Consider the following 22558-nt stretch of genomic DNA (forward strand, 5'->3'; position numbering starts at 1 on the left):
AGTTCTTTTGGACACCTGCAGGTGGAGAGTCCATCCGTTGTACGAATGAAGTCTGACTCGCGGCTCCTGCACGAGCATTTTAATTAAGAGAAACAGGGTGGGTGTAAGAGTGGATTGAATAGAGGAAGCCCTTGACCTCTAGTCAAAACATAGCAAGGGGTGTTTTACGACTTTGTGTAGGAAGGGATAAGCGATAGGGATAAATAAGGGATAAATAATATTATTTATTACAGGTCGCAGTCAAAGTCAAAGCAACACAATGATACGATAAAGATAATCTGGAAAACCCTGACACACCCTGTAGTTGTCACTTTTGGAAAAGACGAGCGTCCCTCCAATCATCGCCGGTGACGTGTTTTTCAGGCTCTGGAGACAGGAGCTCATGTCAGAAATGTCATTGTGAGTCGCGTTTGTTTCTGCGCCGGAGCCGTTCGTTCCCTTTGCATCCAAAGAATCTCAAAGGCGGATTATTTGTGTCGACAGGAGAGAGATTTGCTGCTACGATACCGACGTCGAGAATCTCTGAGGAGGAACAAAGCGTGAGGTCCTGCAAGGTGAGTCTGTTTGTTTGCGGCTGCTTGGTGTTGCGCAAGATGAAATGGCCTTTTTCTCGCTATCGTTCCTCTCGTCGATTCATCGTGAGGTGTCGCTTCAGTTTGTTCAGAGAGATGTTTGCTTCCGCGCCCGCAGGTCATCGAAACATTTTACGGCTACGACGAAGACGTGTTGGTGGACTCGGACGGATCGTCCTTGTCTTTTCACACCGACAGAACCCCCGACACGGAACCCGAAGAGGTAGCCCGCCATTTCTGCCAGCGTATTGGCACCAAACATTCCTCTTCAGCCTGGAATCGGACTCGTCTTTGCGTCGCGGGTGCTTTGTCGCCGGTCTGACTGATTCTGGTACTAGTGCTGTGTTGCATTGGTGTGTGCATGAAGAGGCGGAGCTTCGCTACCGCCAGCTGACGCAAGAATATCAAGCGCTGCAACGAGCCTACGCTCTGCTAGCCCAGACCAGCGAAGGGGACTACGACGCCGAGAAGGAGATCAAGGTGGCGCCCCTTCCCGCAACCCCCGGCCGGGTCGCAGCCTCCCCGTTCTCACCCAGCCTCGGGTGTTCTCTGGTCTGAAAGGAGGAGGAGGAGCCTCCCTCCTCCTCCTTTCAGACCAGAGAAAAGCTGATGGTAGAAATGGGTCACTATCAAAGCAGAGTAGCAGATCTGGAGTCAGCGCTGAAGCAACAAGGACAGGTAAGCTCATCAATGAGCACACCTTTTTCTCAGACAAAATAGCTACATTCTTCAGTCACTCATCCGTCTGGCATTACTGGACCAACCCCCCCCCCGAACGTGGCTGGGAAAATGCGGAGAAAAGCAAATGTCATTTTCCAGTCAACCAAAGAATTTGTGGATGAAAATGACACAACATTCCAAAGCTGTCCACGCGTTTGTCTCTTCTAGAATGTCAAGTGGGTGGAGGAGAAGCAGCTGCTGCGTCAGAGCAATCAGCAGTTGGCCGAAAAGGTGACGGAAAGAAAGGCGCTGGGCGGAGTCGCTTGGCGTCACACCTGTCGGGAAGCCCCGCAGATGAGGTCTGACTGTCTTTTCAGGTCAGGCGGATGGAGGCGGAAGAAGCGCGTCTGAAAGAGCACATCCAGGATATCCGAGACCAAAACGAACTGCTTGAGTTCCGCATCCTGGAGCTGGAGGTGGGAAGACTCGCACAAGCGTGTTGAGGCCAGAGATGTGACGGACGGACGGACGGACGGATGCATGCCTCTGCCTTTCAGGAGAGGGAGTGGCGCTCCCCCGTCTTGAAGTTTCTGCAAGTCCGTTTCCCAGACGGCCTCAGCCCTTTGCAGATCTACTGCGAGGCCGAGGGCGTGAGCGTAGGTAAGGCGTCCCTCGCAACCCTAACCTTAACCCGAGGTCCCAGAACACCTTACATTGCTCCTTGCGCCTTTCCCTCGGACATCGTCATCAGTGATCTGATGAAGAAGCTGGACATCCTGGGCTATAACGCCGTAAGTGTATGTCGAACTCCTTATGTTCGCACTCCACGAGACTCGGCGGCTCAAATGTGACTTTTGGAAGGCTTTGCGCTGAAAGAAGCTTGTTGACGCTGTGCCTTTGGGCTCTTGCAGAATCTCACCAACGAGGACCAGGTGGTCGTGATTCACGCCAGGACCCTTCTCACCCTAGCCGAGAAGGTAACGCGCACGTCCACGCACGCTCTCGCATTCTGCTTATGTGACAGCAGCCTTTCCTCAGTGGTTAGAATACATCAAAGTGACCAAGTCAGCACTTCAACAGAAGATGTTGGACATTGAAAGTGAGAAGGTAGACAGACACGCGACATCAGCCAAGGGGAACTCCGGCAATGTGCCCCAACAATTCTGACCTTGAGCTGTGCTAGGATATGTTCTGCAAGCAGAAGGGCTACCTGGATGAAGAGTTGGACTTCAGGAAGTGTTCCATGGACCAGGCTCATAAGGTAAGCCGCCCTCAAATCTCCCGCCGGACCACTGATGGACGAGGATTGCGGCCCAGAGGATCCTGGAGCTGGAGGCCATGTTGTACGAGGCGCTACCGCAGCGGGACTGCCCCGCCACGGACGGCGAAAAAGCCAGCCACGCTGGCGTGAATGACGTGCTGACGGCGGATCAGAGAGAAGAGCTTAGGAGCGCCGTGGACCAATGGAAGCGAGCCCTGATGTGCGAGTTGAGGGAGCGCGACGCTTGCATCCTCCAAGAGAGAATGGATCTGCTGCACAGCGCGCAACAGGTAAGGGCCCAAAGCCAGCCCGGCACTTACTTGCACGCTTACTGGCTTTTGAATGCCACTTTCCATTTGTCCGTCCTAGAGGAACAAAGAGCTGAAAGAATTCATCGAAGCTCAGAAGAGACAAATCAAACAATTGGAGGAGAAGTTTCTGTTTCTCTTTCTATTCTTCTCCTTGGCCTTCATTCTGTGGCCCTAACACCAGCTGGTGAGTGAGCTCCAGCGGCACCGCACTCGACACCTCCGATACACTGCCAGCCGGTCTCAGACGTTGGCAGACGCTCCGATGCCAACGTAGACCCCCCGCCACGGTGACAGAGGCACCGCGTCACACCGGCGCTCATCCAATCAGAAGGCAGGAAAAGCAAATTCACATGCAGGGCACTTTTGAACCAGAAGAGAGCGCCACAAAAAACGGTTGTTGCCCCAAACGCGCACTAAAAAGGGTCAGAATAACAAGAGTCCCACTGGCCAGCCGGGGCCACCCGTCCAGCTGTTTCTTCAGGGGGGAAAAAAATTGGAGTCACCGGTGAGTACATTTTGCATTTAGCTCTGCTTTTCTGCTTCTGTCTTCAAGTGTGTGGCATCCTGCGATCAAAGATTCAGCCAACCCCAAAGCGGTTGACCTCAACGTCCCACCACCATGCCTACCAGAGCAGGTGACGTGATGCTTTGGACATCCTTCCGTCTCAGATGCCCAAAAGTACTCTTTGCCACATCTGCGGCAATACGGTGTCTTTTCAAAGGTGCAAATAAATCCAGCGTGGGCGGAACACGCACGTCTTCGGTTTTTCCCGCTTTGTTTGTGTGACAGCTGTTGTGAAAATTTTATACAAATAAAGTTGTATAGTACAGGTTTGGCCAAGCCGCAACTCCCGAACCGCATGCGGCTCTTTTATGTTCATATCAACATTTGTGTGTGTGTGTGTGTGTGTGGGGGGGGGGGGGGGGTTGTGCGTGTTGGCTTCACTTGAGTTCAATTTGGTATTTTGGTCAAAAGCGCATGTGGTGAAATTCCACAAAGTAGGATGGGCAAACACATTTCTTTAAACTATGAGTGTCAATTGGGCTCTCGAAATGGCAGGGAAAAGATGCACAGCAAAACGAAAATACGTAGATGAACACAGGACGTTTTAATCAGAGTGGGAAAGTTTCTATTTTTTGTTGAACGTGATGGCAAACCATTCTGCCTGATATGTCAGACCTCAGCGCATTTCAAAGATTCGAATCTTCAGCGCCATGCACTTCAGCTCACTCCATGCTAACATTGATCAGGCGTCGAACCCGCATCATCATGCTTAAGAGGTGGCCATGCTAACCAGTGCGCCATTATGTCGACGCATAATAATTAAGTCTACTGGTCAAAACAGCGGTTACTATATGACGTCGCTACGTCGTGGTCACGTGACGCAGACAAGACGTCAATGGACGTGGGCAGAGTTAACTTGTTTAAAAGGGAGTAGGCAGAAGAAATATTTAATTTATTTAAATCTATTTTGAGTGCACACCATTATGCCAATGCATAACAACTGTAAATCTACTAAACAAAACAGCGGTTGCTATATGACATCTGCCACGTCGTGGTCACGTGACATACGTGACGTCGATGGGCGTAACTTTCGCCGGAATTCAAATCCGCGGGGAGAGTTAACTTGTTTAAAAGAGAGTGGGCAGAAGAATTATTTAATTTATTTAAATCTATTTGGTGTGTGCGCCATTATGTCAATGCATAACAACTGTAAGTCTACTAAACAAAACAGCGGTTGCTATATGACGTCTGCCACGTCGTGGTCACGTGACGCGGACGTGACGTCGACGCCTACTTTACATCCCACCGATCACAGGACCCCTCGGCTGCATAACCGTGCCCCCTTCCCAACCAATCGGATTTGCTATACGCGAAAACGACGCCAATAGAAAGAGCTTCCGCCCAAATTTAAATCCGTGGGCGTGGCTCGCAGCAGGAAGTAGGAAAATGGCGGCGATGTTGACAAAGACACAGCGGATGGTAACATACGACTAACAAGAGAAATATTTTTATTTTCTGCTTGCAACTGGACCGTCCAGAGCGTACACGGTAAGTACAACTCATCGTTTTTAAAAAGAAGTACTTTTGTTGCCCTGAAAAGCGAGTGAGCGTGGCGTTTGTGGGGGACGTCGAATTTCGACGATTCTTTCTGGTCAACGGTTGTAAATGATTGTGTTGATTAAAAAAGAAAACTTGATGTAACTCTACTTTTAACTGCCGTTTCAGATAGATTTGGAATTGCATCACATCCAATTTTGCCTAGAGCGTACACGGTAAGTAACACTCGTTGTGTTTAAGGAGATTTACGTTTGTAATAGCAGAAGTGTAGCCGCGTTGCGTTGTACGTGTGAATGTTGGTCCGGGCGAAATGTTAATGTTTAATTTCATTCCTTTAGGTTCCACGGTGTTTGTTGGCTGCAAGTTTTCCACTGCAAGAAGAGGCTCATATCATTGACCAGGAGCGAGCTACAATGGTGAGTAGCCATAACATTTATGTTAAACACTTCCTATTTCATGTCTAACAGTACTTGATTTAACAAATAACCATAAATAAATACAGTGTGGGCACTGAAGTTAACATATGTGATTATACTGCCTAATCTGTCACCGAGTAGATTGTTGCAAAGTAATATAAGATCCAAAGTTGTAATTCAGAATAGTTTTCAAAAGAAGGCCATTAGAATTATATACAAGTCTGATTACCCTGAACAAGCTATTAATTAAATCACAAATTCTTCAATTCAAAGATTTGGTAGATTATCAGACAAATAATGTCTAACAGTAATTGATTTAACACATCACGATAAGTAGATTGAGTGTGGGCACTCTCAAGTTAACATATGTGATTATACTGCCTAATCTGTTACAGAGTATGTTGTTGCCAAGTAATGTAGAATAGATCCAAAGTAGTAATCCAGAATAGTTTTGAAGAGGCCATTAGAATGATAAACAAATCTGATTACCTTGAACATAATAACAAGCTAAGTGTTTAATATGTCCTATGAAGTCAAAATTGGGCACCATCATGTGGTGAAATTTGGAATTGCATCACATCCAATTTTGCCTGGGAACAAACAGATTACATAAATCTTAGTTTTGAATAAGCCACTCCTTCTCAAACAAGTAAACTCTGCCCATTTTGCGCAGTAGATGTTCTGTTAATATCTAGTATTTATACAAAGTCATAATTTAAATTGCTTTCAACCTTCATTCATCGGTTCAACCAACATTACTCGCTCTTATTACCAACTTGTATTGATTTAACTAAGCGTTTAATACTTCCTATCAGGTCTCAAATCGAGATTTGGCAAAATACAATTTCAGCAAATCCAATTTTGCCAGGGAACAAAAATAGATTAAATAAACTAAATAAGTCCTCTTCCCATTAAATAAATCAGAAAAGTCTGTCTTGTAACCAGTCCTCTTCAAACAAGTAAAGTCTGCCCATTTTGTGCCGTAGATTTTGTGTCTATGCCTAGTATTTAAACAAAATCATAATTTAAACGACTTCTTTCCTTCATTCACTTTGGAAATTTGGAATTGCAGCAAATCGAATTTTGGCAGGGAACAAAAATAGATCAATTAAACTAAATAAGTCTTCTTCCCATTAAATAAATTAAAAAAGTCTGTCTTGTAACCAGTCCTTTTCAAACAAGTAAAGTCTGCCCATTTTGTGCCGTCGATTTTGTGTTAATGCCTAGTATTTATACAAAATCATAATTTAAAGGACTTCATTCCTTCATTCACTTTGGAAATTTGGAATTGCAGCACATCAAATTTTGCCTGGGAAGAAAAGTAGATTAAATAAATTTAATAAGTCTTACTACTTCCCATTAAATAAATTAAATACGTCTTACTTGTTCCCACTCCTTTTCAAAACAGTAGTTTAAAACGAGGGCCCTTCACTCAATCTTTAACCTCAACCCCGCACGTTGTGTTGTATCTGTGAATGTTGGTTGTGGCCAAATGATAGTTTTCTTTCATTCGTTTAGGTTCCAAGAAAACTTGATGTAACTCTACTTTTAACTGCCGTTTCAGATAAGCGGGTATTACGTCGCAGTCATGTGCCGCGGATATGACGTAATTGCCCGAACCTCCGATTCAAATCTGTTGGCGCGATGGCCGTGAGCCACTGAGCAGCGACGATTATCAACAGAAATATCTTTATTTTCTGCTTGCAACTGGACCGTCTAGAGCGTACACGGTAAGTAACACTCATTGTGTTTAAGGAGATTTACGTTTGTAATAGCAGAAGTGTAGCCGCGTTGCGTTGTACGTGTGAAAATTGGTCGAGGCGAAATGTTAATGTTTAATTTCATTCCTTTAGGTTCCACGGTGTTTGTTGGCTGTATGTTTTCCACTGCAAGAAGAGGCTCGTATCATTGACCAGCAGGAGCTACAATGGTGAGTACCCCTTTCGTCTTCCATTTATGTTAAACACTTCCTATTTCATGTCTAACAGTACTCGATTTAACAAATAACCATAAATAAATACAGTGTGGGCAGTCACGTTAACATATGTGATTATCCTGCCTAATATGTTTATCACAAATATGTCACTAATCACTAATATGTTTATTTGTTTATCACAACACCTTTGGACCTTCAGCAATCGATTATTTACCTTCATCTACATAGAGACAGAACGATGGTGTCTTAAACATCTCATTCATTTCACCAAATAACTTCACGCAGGTGGATAACGGCCGTCTCGGTCACGCTATGTTGCGTGATGCAGTTTTGAAGAACCAAATGCATTTATTCAATGAATAAGTCAAGCTAGTTCTATGTTTATGATGTTGTAAGTTACGGTACCGATTGAAGTTGAGTTCGAAGCCAGTGGAAAACAGCGCTGCGTTTGTGCTCTCCAGGTACAAATGTTGTGATCTCTGACTGACGACCGGGCGAGACTCGAGTAAGAGATGTCCAAACGAGCTCCGGCAGGGCGGGCCAAGGCGGAGCGAACGGACGCCCTTCAGGCCGCCAATGACGAGCTGAGAACCAAACTGATGGACGTCCAGTTAGAACTTCAGCAGGAGAAGAACAAGGTGAAAACCTCAACAGACAGACACTGCCTGCCTCCCTGCCTGCCTCCCTGCCTGCCTCCCTGCCTGCCTCCCTCCCTCCCAGTTTTCCCGATGTAGATTAGACATGCGTGTGCCATGACTGTGTCAGCCTACATCAACAAATGCACCGAGGACGTCAGCACCACTAAGAATATCATCACCCGGGGCAACCAACGACCCTGGATGACTGAGGAGGTACGTCAAACGCTACGAGCGCGGAACTCTGCCTTCAAGTCTGGCGACAAGGAGACACTGAGGACAGCGAGAGCCAACTTGAACCGTGCCATCAGGATAGCGAAGCGAGGCCGCAGTCGAAAATTTCAGGATCGTTTCCACGACGTCAAAAACATCAGGAGTATGTGGCAAGGCATACGGGCGATTACAGACTACAACTCACCCTCCCCCCCCCCGGTGGGTGTAGTTGATGCTGACTTTCTAAATGGTCTAAATAACTTCTTTGGGAGGTTCGAGGCACTAAACGGCACTCCAGCAGTTAAAACTGTCCCCCATCAGGAAGAGGAGGTACTCTGCCTTGACTCCGCCGATGTGTTGAAGACCCTGAGGAGAGTCAACCCCTGTAAGGCCCCTGGCCCCGACAACATTCCTGGGCGTGTGTTCAGGGAATGTGCAAGTCATCTGGCTGGGGTCATCACAGACATTTTTAACACCTCGCTGGGCCAAGCCACAGTGCCGGCGTGCTTTAAGACTGCCTCCATCATTCCGGTGCCGAAGAAACCTCAAATCACCTCATTTAATGATTACCGGCCTGTTGCACTGACTCCGGTTATGATGAAGTGCTTCGAAAGGCTGCTTAAAGGTCACATCGTTTCCAGACTCCCCCTATTATTTGACCCGTTCCAGTTTGCCGACCGGCAAAACCGCTCCACTCAGGACGCCATCTCCTCCGTTCTTCACCTGAGCCTGGCTCACCTGGAGGAGAAGAACACCCATGTGCGGAGGCTGTTCCTGGACTTCAGCTCAGCGTTTAACACCATCATCCCACAGCATCTGGTAGGAAAATTGGAACACCTGGGCTTCAACACCCCCCTTCGCAACTGGCTGCTAGACTTCCTCACCAACAGACCTCAGTCAGTCCGGGTCGGACAGAACACCTCTGATGTCATCACCCTCAGCACAGGCTCCCTTCAGGGCTGCGTCCTGAGCCCCCTGCTGTGCACCCTGATGACACACGACTGCGTCCTCAGGTTCACCACCAATCACATCGTGAAGTCAGCAGACGACACAACGGTGGTGGGGCTCATCAGAGACAACAACGACCTGGACTACAGAGAGGAGGTGGAGCAGCTGGTGGGCTGGTGCAGAGAAAACAGCCTGATCCTGAATGAGGAGAAGATGAAGGAGATCATCGTCAACTTCAGGAAAAAACAGCCTCACCACGCTCCACTGATCATCAACAGCTCAGCTGTGGAGGTGGTCAGCACCACCAAATTCCTGGGGGTCCACATCACAGAAGACCTCACCTGGACTATGAACACTACGGCACTGGTCAAGAGGGCACAGAAGCGCTTGTACTTCCTGCGGAGGATGAGGAGAGCCCACCTGCCCCCACCCATCATGAGGACGTTCTACAGGAGCACCATAGAGAGCATTCTGACAAGCTGTCTCTCTGTGTGGTGTGGAGGCTGCACCGCCTCCGATTGGAAGAACGTGAGGAGAGTGGTGAGGACAGCAGAGAGGATCATAGGGGCTCCTCTTCCCTCCATTCAGGACATTTCATCTCAGCGCTGCATGTCCCGTGCCCGTAACATCATCAATGACCCATCACACCCCCACCATGGACTGTTCTCCCTGCTGCCCTCTGGGAAGAGGTTTGCAGCATCCGCTGCAGGTCCACCAGGTTCTGCAACAGCTTTTTCCCTGCTGTCATCAGACTGTTGAACACTAGAACTGTTGAGCTCTAAACTGAACTCTGCATCACACATTCACAGAACTGTACTTTATGACACTACGGACCTCTATCTTGCACTATCTCGCACTACCAACTTTACTGAACTTGTATAAACCCTTTAAATAGAAGTTTAATACATGGTTTAGCATTCCTCTGCACACTCTTGAATACTGTTTTGCCTACTTGCACTATTGCATAATTATCACTGCTGCACTTTATACTTATTTTTAATATATATATATATATATATATATAGTATATATGTATATATATATATTTTCATAGGATATGTTACTTCTATTCAACTGCAATATCACTACTTTGTTGTAAGACGTATGCAACGGAATTTCGTTTTGTATGCACCATGTGTAGACAAGATGACAATAAAGTTTGTCTAAGTCTAAGTCTAAGTCATGTCAGGTCAGCTGTCTGGAGAGAGAGAGAAGTCAGGACCTGCGGGCGGAGCACCACCGTGCCACCGCCGCCATGACGGAACTCAAAAGCAAACTCCATGAGGAGAAGCAGAAAGAGTTAGCCATTACCAGGGAGACATTACTGCGGCAGCATGAAATGGAGCTGATGAGAGTGATCAAAATCAAAGATGGAGAGATCCAGCGACTGAATGCCTTGGTCCTCAGCCTGAGGGACGGCTCCATGGACAAGGTGATCCGCTCTATCCGTGTCTGACTATCCGCACGCCACGTCGGGCTTCGATGCGGCCGCTACCGTATTGTGTAGCTTGTCCCCAGTAAGCGTCGCGGCGCTCCGTTGCGGTCTCAACGGCCCGGTGTGGCGCAATGTCTGCTCAGGTGAGGAGGGGGGGCGCTTTGCTGGCGGAGGTGGAGGAGACGCGGCGGTGTCGGGAGACCGAGCGGTGTCGCCTCCACCAGGAGCGCGGAAGAAGCCCTGGCAGCGGCCCAGCAGGCCTGGCAGTCCCGAGCGGCCGAGCTCCGATCGGCTCATCACCAGCATCGGGAGGAGCTGAGCCGAACCAAGAGAGACTGCGAGAGGGAGATCCGCCGACTGGTAGGACTGATCAGATGCGCGGTGCGTGGCTATGTTCCCAATTTCGTTGTATACCTGCAGTGCAATGACACCTAAGGCATTCTATTCTATTCTATTTCACAAGAAGAAAATGTCCGGTTGCTCGCTTCGCTTTTGTCACAGCAAAGGTGTTCTAGTCGATTCAAGAAAAAAATTGGCCGGTTGCTCTCTTTGTTTTTGTCACAATTCTGGCAAATGAGTTTGCCCGCCTGCCTGAGCGCTCCCCGTTTGTACATCCAGACGGATGAGATCAAGCTGAAAGACAGAGCGGTTAGTGTTTTGGATGAAGCCCTGGGGCCGGCCACGTCCACCGCCTTCAGCTGCAGACTCAGGCTGCCGAGCAGCAGATCGCTGCCCTGAGGGATTCCCAAAGGGCGGGCCTAAACTACCCTGGAAGTGGGGTCAACGCCGCTACTAGCAATCCTCTTCATTGCGTAAGCCACCTCATCACACACTTGCAGTACGCATGACTTAGTTCGTTGCTGGAGGAAGGTAGCACAAAAACAGTTTTGAACTTTGAACGAGTGCTTGTGTGTGTGTGTTGCGGGGCGTTTTCAGTCTCAGGAGGATCGGGACACGCGACGGTTTCATCTGAAAATCGCTGAGCTCAGCGCAGTCATCAGGAAACTGGAGGATCGAAACGCCCTGCTTTCTGAAGAGCGCAATGAACTGGTAATTTATTGACGGCACGCTTGAAGGTTTGCGCTACGTTTGATGCGCGCCATCCAGCGAGGCACCCATTGCGCTTGCTTATTAGTTGAGCGGCGCGGCGAGTCGGTTGCCTGGTAGATGTCTTTTATTGGGAGCCAAAGCCACGATTCCGTTCAAACCGATGCAAAAGGAATGGATACGTTCTGGCCCGCGTGTTGTGCGTCTTTCACATCCCGCACTTCATGCTTGCAGCTAAAGCGACTGAGAGAAACAGAAAGCCAGTTTCTGCCACTCCTGTACAAAAACAAACGCCTGAGCAGGAAGAACGAAGAACTCTCGCTGGTGCTGTGTCGCCTTGAAAACAAAGTGCGCTTTGTCACCCAGGAGAACGAGGAGATGGCAAGCTTGGTAAGTCGACGCGGACAACGGCGGCGTGCCAACAGAGTCCACTGCATTTGTGTTCCACAGAGAAGGCCTAGTTCGCTCAATGACCTGGACCGCGGTTGCGGCCAGCAGGACGGTGAAATGGAGTTCCTTCAAGTTGTGGAGCAGCGGCACATCATCGACGACTTGTCCAAGGTCTTCAGGCAGGCGACTCGGTGCACGTACGGCAGCGCCGCGCTCGCTCGCTGTCGCCAGGAAACCTTTTCCGTCCAAAGCTTGGCCGGCGGCCGCCATCCAAAAAATTGGCCCCTTAAATTCCGACCTTTCAAGCAGGAGCATTGTGCGCACGCGTTTGAACACGCTTTAGACTTGTTTTGCCGTTTTCAGCAGCTCAAAGCTCCCGTTTTGTCAGCGCCTTTGCCACTCGCTGTGCGCTGAAAACGACGGACTTGCCCGGCTGCTCAGCCCGTCAACCATGAGCCGCGAGCCCGACGTCGTTGTCCGTAGGCAGCTAGTGGCAAAATGCACCCTGTTAGAGTTGCGCTCGCTCCAACTTATTTTGCAAGAACCACACGGGAGACAAGTAAGTTCTTTTGGACACCTGCAGGTGGAGAGTCCATCCGTTGTACGAATGAAGTCTGACTCGCGGCTCCTGCACGAGCATTTTAATTAAGAGAAACAGGGTGGGTGTAAGAGTGGATTGAATAGAGGAAGCCCTTGACCTCTAGTCAAAACATAGCAAGGGGTGTTTTACGACTTTGTGTAGGAAGGGATAAGCGATAGGGATAAATAAGGGATAAATAATATTATTTATTACAGGTCGCAGTCAAAGTCAAAGCAACACAATGATACGATAAAGATAATCTGGAAAACCCTGACACACCCTGTAGTTGTCACTTTTGGAAAAGACGAGCGTCCCTCCAATCATCGCCGGTGACGTGTTTTTCAGGCTCTGGAGACAGGAGCTCATGTCAGAAATGTCATTGTGAGTCGCGTTTGTTTCTGCGCCGGAGCCGTTCGTTCCCTTTGCATCCAAAGAATCTCAAAGGCGGATTATTTGTGTCGACAGGAGAGAGATTTGCTGCTACGATACCGACGTCGAGAATCTCTGAGGAGGAACAAAGCGTGAGGTCCTGCAAGGTGAGTCTGTTTGTTTGCGGCTGCTTGGTGTTGCGCAAGATGAAATGGCCTTTTTCTCGCTATCGTTCCTCTCGTCGATTCATCGTGAGGTGTCGCTTCAGTTTGTTCAGAGAGATGTTTGCTTCCGCGCCCGCAGGTCATCGAAACATTTTACGGCTACGACGAAGACGTGTTGGTGGACTCGGACGGATCGTCCTTGTCTTTTCACACCGACAGAACCCCCGACACGGAACCCGAAGAGGTAGCCCGCCATTTCTGCCAGCGTATTGGCACCAAACATTCCTCTTCAGCCTGGAATCGGACTCGTCTTTGCGTCGCGGGTGCTTTGTCGCCGGTCTGACTGATTCTGGTACTAGTGCTGTGTTGCATTGGTGTGTGCATGAAGAGGCGGAGCTTCGCTACCGCCAGCTGACGCAAGAATATCAAGCGCTGCAACGAGCCTACGCTCTGCTAGCCCAGACCAGCGAAGGGGACTACGACGCCGAGAAGGAGATCAAGGTGGCGCCCCTTCCCGCAACCCCCGGCCGGGTCGCAGCCTCCCCGTTCTCACCCAGCCTCGGGTGTTCTCTGGTCTGAAAGGAGGAGGAGGAGCCTCCCTCCTCCTCCTTTCAGACCAGAGAAAAGCTGATGGTAGAAATGGGTCACTATCAAAGCAGAGTAGCAGATCTGGAGTCAGCGCTGAAGCAACAAGGACAGGTAAGCTCATCAATGAGCACACCTTTTTCTCAGACAAAATAGCTACATTCTTCAGTCACTCATCCGTCTGGCATTACTGGACCAACCCCCCCCCCGAACGTGGCTGGGAAAATGCGGAGAAAAGCAAATGTCATTTTCCAGTCAACCAAAGAATTTGTGGATGAAAATGACACAACATTCCAAAGCTGTCCACGCGTTTGTCTCTTCTAGAATGTCAAGTGGGTGGAGGAGAAGCAGCTGCTGCGTCAGAGCAATCAGCAGTTGGCCGAAAAGGTGACGGAAAGAAAGGCGCTGGGCGGAGTCGCTTGGCGTCACACCTGTCGGGAAGCCCCGCAGATGAGGTCTGACTGTCTTTTCAGGTCAGGCGGATGGAGGCGGAAGAAGCGCGTCTGAAAGAGCACATCCAGGATATCCGAGACCAAAACGAACTGCTTGAGTTCCGCATCCTGGAGCTGGAGGTGGGAAGACTCGCACAAGCGTGTTGAGGCCAGAGATGTGACGGACGGACGGACGGACGGACGGATGCATGCCTCTGCCTTTCAGGAGAGGGAGTGGCGCTCCCCCGTCTTGAAGTTTCTGCAAGTCCGTTTCCCAGACGGCCTCAGCCCTTTGCAGATCTACTGCGAGGCCGAGGGCGTGAGCGTACGTAAGGCGTCCCTCGCAACCCTAACCTTAACCCGAGGTCCCAGAACACCTTACATTGCTCCTTGCGCCTTTCCCCCGGACATCGTCATCAGTGATCTGATGAAGAAGCTGGACATCCTGGGCTATAACGCCGTAAGTGTATGTCGAACTCCTTATGTTCGCACTCCACGAGACTCGGCGGCTCAAATGTGACTTTTGGAAGGCTTTGCGCTGAAAGAAGCTTGTTGACGCTGTGCCTTTGGGCTCTTGCAGAATCTCACCAACGAGGAGCAGGTGGTCGTGATTCACGCCAGGACCCTTCTCACCCTAGCCGAGAAGGTAACGCGCACGTCCACGCACGCTCTCGCATTCTGCTTATGTGACAGCAGCCTTTCCTCAGTGGTTAGAATACATCAAAGTGACCAAGTCAGCACTTCAACAGAAGATGTTAGACATTGAAAGTGAGAAGGTAGACAGACACGCGACATCAGCCAAGGGGAACTCCGGCAATGTGCCCCAACAATTCTGACCTTGAGCTGTGCTAGGATATGTTCTGCAAGCAGAAGGGCTACCTGGATGAAGAGTTGGACTTCAGGAAGTGTTCCATGGACCAGGCTCATAAGGTAAGCCGCCCTCAAATCTCCCGCCGTGACACTTCGCTGAGGATCATGGGAATTTGCCATTGACAGTGACACCGTGAACCAAGAAAGTGGCGCTGGGAATGACAATCTCCTAAGGTTAGATTATTCCGGTTGATAAATGTCAGATAAACAGATGATACGAACACAGTCCCTTTGATGAAATAATATTAATTGCGTGGATATAATGGTTTAAAGGGTTTTCATCACAATTGGACTACAGACAGACCTCCAATTATGCTGATAAACTTGGCCAGAAACTTGAATGAAATAATATAACACTGCGTTAAATACAAACATACGTAATGATGGTTTAAATTCAATGAATCAATAAATTAAAAGGGACAAAGACTGACCTATTGATCTTTTCTGTCTGCGTTAAAGCTGGGCAGTTGACTTGACAAATAACTGTAATTTTAATTGACCAGGTAGACACACTCCGGGACTCGATCAACCCCGGCGGGGCCTCCCTTGGGCGAGGGTGTCTGGTGATAATGGCCGAAACACTCTGTGACCCCAAGGTCCACTACTGATGACGTGTCTACAAAATTATGACGTTCAAAATACCCACAACAAGGACGACTTAATGGGACTCTTTGTAAACAAAACGGTTGGTTTTAAAACAATATATAATAAAAAAATATATTAGTTCAAACACAACTAAGAGTTAATAGACACAATTTAAGACAAGGGTAGTCTCATAGGTCTGTACTTTTCTGTCACTTTTCACTGTATTTCCATCTTGCTGGCCGAAGACCTGGGTGGCGCCTCAGCTACTCGGGGGAGGTTCTGGCAGGAGTGCAGTCTCACTTCGCCGTCCTTCGTACCCAATCCAGATTTTATGTGACCTGGTACGGCGAGGTTTACTGGTGAGACATGCGTAGGCCCGTGCCTTCCGTTGCCTTCTATCTAACCGACAGGGTCGGCGGACCCTTTGGGGAAGGTTTAGCGAGTAAAACTCAAAATACCTAACCCTAACCCTAACCCTAACCCTAACCGAATGAAAGAAAACTATCATTTGGCCACAACCAACATTCACAGATACAACACAACGTGCGGGGTTGAGGTTAAAGATTGAGTGAAGGGCCCTCGTTTTAAACTACTTTTTTGAAAAGGAGTGGGAACAAGTAAGACGTATTTAATTTATTTAATGGGAAGTAGTAAGACTTATTAAATTTATTTAATCTACTTTTCTTCCCAGGCAAAATTTGATGTGCTGCAATTCCAAATTTCCAAAGTGAATGAAGGAATGAAGTCCTTTAAATTATGATTTTGTATAAATACTAGGCATTAACACAAAATCGACGGCACAAAATGGGCAGACTTTACTTGTTTGAAAAGGACTGGTTACAAGACAGACTTTTTTAATTTATTTAATGGGAAGAAGACTTATTTAGTTTAATTGATCTATTTTTGTTCCCTGCCAAAATTCGATTTGCTGCAATTCCAAATTTCCAAAGTGAATGAAGGAAAGAAGTCGTTTAAATTATGATTTTGTTTAAATACTAGGCATAGACACAAAATCTACGGCACAAAATGGGCAGACTTTACTTGTTTGAAGAGGACTGGTTACAAGACAGACTTTTCTGATTTATTTAATGGGAAGAAGACTTATTTAGTTTATTTAATCTATTTTTGTTCCCTGGCAAAATTGGATTTGCTGAAATTGTATTTTGCCAAATCTTGCCTTGAGACCTGATAGGAAGTATTAAACGCTTAGTTAAATCAATACAAGTTGGTAATAAGAGCGAGTAATGTTGGTTGAACCGATGAATGAAGGTTGAAAGCAATTTAAATTATGACTTTGTATAAATACTAGATATTAACAGAACATCTACTGCGCGAAATGGGCAGAGTTTACTTGTTTGAGAAGGAGTGGCTTATTCAAAACTAAGATTTATTTAATCTGTTTGTTCCCAGGCAAAATTGGATGTGATGCAATTCCAAATTTCACCACATGATGGTGCCCAATTTTGACTTCATAGGACATATTAAACACTTAGCTTGTTATTATGTTCAAGGTAATCAGATTTGTTTATCATTCTAATGGCCTCTTCAAAACTATTCTGGATTACTACTTTGGATCTATTCTACATTACTTGGCAACAACATACTCTGTAACAGATTAGGCAGTATAATCACATGTTAACTTGAGAGTGCCCACACTCAATCTACTTATCGTGATGTGTTAAATCAATTACTGTTAGACATTATTTGTCTGATAATCTACCAAATCTTTGAATTGAAGAATTTGTGATTTAATTAATAGCTTGTTCAGGGTAATCAGACTTGTATATAATTCTAATGGCCTTCTTTTGAAAACTATTCTGAATTACAACTTTGGATCTTATATTACTTTGCAACAATCTACTCGGTGACAGATTAGGCAGTATAATCACATATGTTAACTTCAGTGCCCACACTGTATTTATTTATGGTTATTTGTTAAATCAAGTACTGTTAGACATGAAATAGGAAGTGTTTAACATAAATGTTATGGCTACTCACCATTGTAGCTCGCTCCTGGTCAATGATATGAGCCTCTTCTTGCAGTGGAAAACTTGCAGCCAACAAACACCGTGGAACCTAAAGGAATGAAATTAAACATTAACATTTCGCCCGGACCAACATTCACACGTACAACGCAACGCGGCTACACTTCTGCTATTACAAACGTAAATCTCCTTAAACACAACGAGTGTTACTTACCGTGTACGCTCTAGGCAAAATTGGATGTGATGCAATTCCAAATCTATCTGAAACGGCAGTTAAAAGTAGAGTTACATCAAGTTTTCTTTTTTAATCAACACAATCATTTACAACCGTTGACCAGAAAGAATCGTCGAAATTCGACGTCCCCCACAAACGCCACGCTCACTCGCTTTTCAGGGCAACAAAAGTACTTCTTTTTAAAAACGATGAGTTGTACTTACCGTGTACGCTCTGGACGGTCCAGTTGCAAGCAGAAAATAAAAATATTTCTCTTGTTAGTCGTATGTTACCATCCGCTGTGTCTTTGTCAACATCGCCGCCATTTTCCTACTTCCTGCTGCGAGCCACGCCCACGGATTTAAATTTGGGCGGAAGCTCTTTCTATTGGCGTCGTTTTCGCGTATAGCAAATCCGATTGGTTGGGAAGGGGGCACGGTTATGCAGCCGAGGGGTCCTGTGATCGGTGGGATGTAAAGTAGGCGTCGACGTCACGTCCGCGTCACGTGACCACGACGTGGCAGACGTCATATAGCAACCGCTGTTTTGTTTAGTAGACTTACAGTTGTTATGCATTGACATAATGGCGCACACACCAAATAGATTTAAATAAATTAAATAATTCTTCTGCCCACTCTCTTTTAAACAAGTTAACTCTCCCCGCGGATTTGAATTCCGGCGAAAGTTACGCCCATCGACGTCACGTATGTCACGTGACCACGACGTGGCAGATGTCATATAGCAACCGCTGTTTTGTTTAGTAGATTTACAGTTGTTATGCATTGGCATAATGGTGTGCACTCAAAATAGATTTAAATAAATTAAATATTTCTTCTGCCTACTCCCTTTTAAACAAGTTAACTCTGCCCACGTCCATTGACGTCTTGTCTGCGTCACGTGACCACGACGTAGCGACGTCATATAGTAACCGCTGTTTTGACCAGTAGACTTAATTATTATGCGTCGACATAATGGCGCACTGGTTAGCATGGCCACCTCTTAAGCATGATGATGCGGGTTCGACGCCTGATCAATGTTAGCATGGAGTGAGCTGAAGTGCATGGCGCTGAAGATTCGAATCTTTGAAATGCGCTGAGGTCTGACATATCAGGCAGAATGGTTTGCCATCACGTTCAACAAAAAATAGAAACTTTCCCACTCTGATTAAAACGTCCTGTGTTCATCTACGTATTTTCGTTTTGCTGTGCATCTTTTCCCTGCCATTTCGAGAGCCCAATTGACACTCATAGTTTAAAGAAATGTGTTTGCCCATCCTACTTTGTGGAATTTCACCACATGCGCTTTTGACCAAAATACCAAATTGAACTCAAGTGAAGCCAACACGCACAACCCCCCCCCCCCCCCACACACACACACACACACACAAATGTTGATATGAACATAAAAGAGCCGCATGCGGTTCGGGAGTTGCGGCTTGGCCAAACCTGTACTATACAACTTTATTTGTATAAAATTTTCACAACAGCTGTCACACAAACAAAGCGGGAAAAACCGAAGACGTGCGTGTTCCGCCCACGCTGGATTTATTTGCACCTTTGAAAAGACACCGTATTGCCGCAGATGTGGCAAAGAGTACTTTTGGGCATCTGAGACGGAAGGATGTCCAAAGCATCACGTCACCTGCTCTGGTAGGCATGGTGGTGGGACGTTGAGGTCAACCGCTTTGGGGTTGGCTGAATCTTTGATCGCAGGATGCCACACACTTGAAGACAGAAGCAGAAAAGCAGAGCTAAATGCAAAATGTACTCACCGGTGACTCCAATTTTTTTCCCCCCTGAAGAAACAGCTGGACGGGTGGCCCCGGCTGGCCAGTGGGACTCTTGTTATTCTGACCCTTTTTAGTGCGCGTTTGGGGCAACAACCGTTTTTTGTGGCGCTCTCTTCTGGTTCAAAAGTGCCCTGCATGTGAATTTGCTTTTCCTGCCTTCTGATTGGATGAGCGCCGGTGTGACGCGGTGCCTCTGTCACCGTGGCGGGGGGTCTACGTTGGCATCGGAGCGTCTGCCAACGTCTGAGACCGGCTGGCAGTGTATCGGAGGTGTCGAGTGCGGTGCCGCTGGAGCTCACTCACCAGCTGGTGTTAGGGCCACAGAATGAAGGCCAAGGAGAAGAATAGAAAGAGAAACAGAAACTTCTCCTCCAATTGTTTGATTTGTCTCTTCTGAGCTTCGATGAATTCTTTCAGCTCTTTGTTCCTCTAGGACGGACAAATGGAAAGTGGCATTCAAAAGCCAGTAAGCGTGCAAGTAAGTGCCGGGCTGGCTTTGGGCCCTTACCTGTTGCGCGCTGTGCAGCAGATCCATTCTCTCTTGGAGGATGCAAGCGTCGCGCTCCCTCAACTCGCACATCAGGGCTCGCTTCCATTGGTCCACGGCGCTCCTAAGCTCTTCTCTCTGATCCGCCGTCAGCACGTCATTCACGCCAGCGTGGCTGGCTTTTTCGCCGTCCGTGGCGGGGCAGTCCCGCTGCGGTAGCGCCTCGTACAACATGGCCTCCAGCTCCAGGATCCTCTGGGCCGCAATCCTCGTCCATCAGTGGTCCGGCGGGAGATTTGAGGGCGGCTTACCTTATGAGCCTGGTCCATGGAACACTTCCTGAAGTCCAACTCTTCATCCAGGTAGCCCTTCTGCTTGCAGAACATATCCTAGCACAGCTCAAGGTCAGAATTGTTGGGGCACATTGCCGGAGTTCCCCTTGGCTGATGTCGCGTGTCTGTCTACCTTCTCACTTTCAATGTCCAACATCTTCTGTTGAAGTGCTGACTTGGTCACTTTGATGTATTCTAACCACTGAGGAAAGGCTGCTGTCACATAAGCAGAATGCGAGAGCGTGCGTGGACGTGCGCGTTACCTTCTCGGCTAGGGTGAGAAGGGTCCTGGCGTGAATCACGACCACCTGCTCCTCGTTGGTGAGATTCTGCAAGAGCCCAAAGGCACAGCGTCAACAAGCTTCTTTCAGCGCAAAGCCTTCCAAAAGTCACATTTGAGCCGCCGAGTCTCGTGGAGTGCGAACATAAGGAGTTCGACATACACTTACGGCGTTATAGCCCAGGATGTCCAGCTTCTTCATCAGATCACTGATGACGATGTCCGAGGGAAAGGCGCAAGGAGCAATGTAAGGTGTTCTGGGACCTCGGGTTAAGGTTAGGGTTGCGAGGGACGCCTTACCTACGCTCACGCCCTCGGCCTCGCAGTAGATCTGCAAAGGGCTGAGGCCGTCTGGGAAACGGACTTGCAGAAACTTCAAGACGGGGGAGCGCCACTCCCTCTCCTGAAAGGCAGAGGCATGCATCCGTCCGTCCGTCCGTCCGTCACATCTCTGGCCTCAACACGCTTGTGCGAGTCTTCCCACCTCCAGCTCCAGGATGCGGAACTCAAGCAGTTCGTTTTGGTCTCGGATATCCTGGATGTGCTCTTTCAGACGCGCTTCTTCCGCCTCCATCCGCCTGACCTGAAAAGACAGTCAGACCTCATCTGCGGGGCTTCCCGACAGGTGTGACGCCAAGCGACTCCGCCCAGCGCCTTTCTTTCCGTCACCTTTTCGGCCAACTGCTGATTGCTCTGACGCAGCAGCTGCTTCTCCTCCACCCACTTGACATTCTAGAAGAGACAAACGCGTGGACAGCTTTGGAATGTTGTGTCATTTTCATCCACAAATTCTTTGGTTGACTGGAAAATGACATTTGCTTTTCTCCGCATTTTCCCAGCCACGTTCGGGGGGGGGGTTGGTCCAGTAATGCCAGACGGATGAGTGACTGAAGAATGTAGCTATTTTGTCTGAGAAAAAGGTGTGCTCATTGATGAGCTTACCTGTCCTTGTTGCTTCAGCGCTGACTCCAGATCTGCTACTCTGCTTTGATAGTGACCCATTTCTACCATCAGCTTTTCTCTGGTCTGAAAGGAGGAGGAGGGAGGCTCCTCCTCCTCCTTTCAGACCAGAGAACACCCGAGGCTGGGTGAGAACGGGGAGGCTGCGACCCGGCCGGGGGTTGCGGGAAGGGGCGCCACCTTGATCTCCTTCTCGGCGTCGTAGTCCCCTTCGCTGGTCTGGGCTAGCAGAGCGTAGGCTCGTTGCAGCGCTTGATATTCTTGCGTCAGCTGGCGGTAGCGAAGCTCCGCCTCTTCATGCACACACCAATGCAACACAGCACTAGTACCAGAATCAGTCAGACCGGCGACAAAGCACCCGCGACGCAAAGACGAGTCCGATTCCAGGCTGAAGAGGAATGTTTGGTGCCAATACGCTGGCAGAAATGGCGGGCTACCTCTTCGGGTTCCGTGTCGGGGGTTCTGTCGGTGTGAAAAGACAAGGACGATCCGTCCGAGTCCACCAACACGTCTTCGTCGTAGCCGTAAAATGTTTCGATGACCTGCGGGCGCGGAAGCAAACATCTCTCTGAACAAACTGAAGCGACACCTCACGATGAATCGACGAGAGGAACGATAGCGAGAAAAAGGCCATTTCATCTTGCGCAACACCAAGCAGCCGCAAACAAACAGACTCACCTTGCAGGACCTCACGCTTTGTTCCTCCTCAGAGATTCTCGACGTCGGTATCGTAGCAGCAAATCTCTCTCCTGTCGACACAAATAATCCGCCTTTGAGATTCTTTGGATGCAAAGGGAACGAACGGCTCCGGCGCAGAAACAAACGCGACTCACAATGACATTTCTGACATGAGCTCCTGTCTCCAGAGCCTGAAAAACACGTCACCGGCGATGATTGGAGGGACGCTCGTCTTTTCCAAAAGTGACAACTACAGGGTGTGTCAGGGTTTTCCAGATTATCTTTATCGTATCATTGTGTTGCTTTGACTTTGACTGCGACCTGTAATAAATAATATTATTTATCCCTTATTTATCCCTATCG

The 22558-nt window shown here is 48.1% G+C and overlaps 2 protein-coding genes and 1 long non-coding RNA gene across 6 annotated transcripts; 2 read left to right on the plus strand and 1 right to left on the minus strand.

The window, feature by feature from the left end:
* The first annotated feature begins 862 nt into the window (after positions 1-862).
* On the plus strand, positions 863-3411 carry LOC148392690 (janus kinase and microtubule-interacting protein 3-like). Its single transcript, XM_088387332.1, has 9 exons — positions 863-1250; positions 1461-1523; positions 1610-1708; positions 1790-2023; positions 2144-2209; positions 2271-2339; positions 2416-2493; positions 2550-2783; positions 2863-3411. Exons 1-9 carry the CDS (start codon positions 1182-1184, stop codon positions 2977-2979), a joined length of 1029 nt encoding a protein of 342 aa, XP_088243458.1. The 5' UTR covers positions 863-1181; the 3' UTR covers positions 2980-3411.
* A 9899-nt stretch (positions 3412-13310) lies between these two features.
* Positions 13311-22264, plus strand: LOC148392691 (janus kinase and microtubule-interacting protein 3-like). 4 transcript variants are annotated; one of them, XM_088387202.1, is made up of 8 exons: positions 13311-13698; positions 13909-13971; positions 14058-14156; positions 14242-14481; positions 14596-14661; positions 14723-14791; positions 14868-14945; positions 22228-22264. In XM_088387202.1, the coding sequence occupies exons 1-8, from the start codon at positions 13630-13632 to the stop codon at positions 22249-22251; spliced, it is 708 nt and encodes a 235-aa protein (XP_088243328.1). In that variant the 5' UTR covers positions 13311-13629; the 3' UTR covers positions 22252-22264. The 4 variants fall into 4 exon arrangements, with proteins under 4 accessions (XP_088243328.1, XP_088243326.1, XP_088243327.1 ...); XM_088387200.1 differs by lacking the exon at positions 22228-22264 and having other exon boundaries at positions 14868-16033; XM_088387201.1 differs by lacking the exon at positions 22228-22264 and having other exon boundaries at positions 14242-14475; positions 14868-16033.
* Positions 19193-20408, minus strand: LOC148392692 (uncharacterized). The gene is made up of 2 exons (XR_015861089.1): positions 19967-20408; positions 19193-19392 (listed from the first exon to the last, which is right to left on the minus strand). It is a non-coding gene; the product is annotated as an uncharacterized LOC148392692 (long non-coding RNA).
* Positions 22265-22558: the final 294 nt, after the last annotated feature.

This window comes from Syngnathus floridae, chromosome 10, assembly GCF_059516105.1.
Source record: "Syngnathus floridae isolate MCC-2025c chromosome 10, RoL_Sflo_1.0, whole genome shotgun sequence".
Classification (NCBI taxonomy): Eukaryota; Metazoa; Chordata; class Actinopteri; order Syngnathiformes; family Syngnathidae; genus Syngnathus; species Syngnathus floridae.

What these genes read in the sequence shown, in the direction of transcription:
- LOC148392691 (XM_088387200.1), top strand. Translation starts at nt 13,630, where the DNA reads ATGGTAGAAATGGGTCACTATCAAAGCAGAGTAGCAGATCTGGAGTCA. An exon ending in ATCAGCAGTTGGCCGAAAAG is followed by an intron (nt 13,972 to 14,057) that starts GTGACGGAAAGA and finishes CTGTCTTTTCAG; the next exon opens with GTCAGGCGGATGGAGGCGGA. An exon ending in TCCGCATCCTGGAGCTGGAG is followed by an intron (nt 14,157 to 14,241) that starts GTGGGAAGACTC and finishes TCTGCCTTTCAG; the next exon opens with GAGAGGGAGTGGCGCTCCCC.
- LOC148392690 (XM_088387332.1), top strand. Translation starts at nt 1,182, where the DNA reads ATGGTAGAAATGGGTCACTATCAAAGCAGAGTAGCAGATCTGGAGTCA. An exon ending in TTCTCACCCTAGCCGAGAAG is followed by an intron (nt 2,210 to 2,270) that starts GTAACGCGCACG and finishes GCCTTTCCTCAG; the next exon opens with TGGTTAGAATACATCAAAGT. An exon ending in TGCTGCACAGCGCGCAACAG is followed by an intron (nt 2,784 to 2,862) that starts GTAAGGGCCCAA and finishes TGTCCGTCCTAG; the next exon opens with AGGAACAAAGAGCTGAAAGA.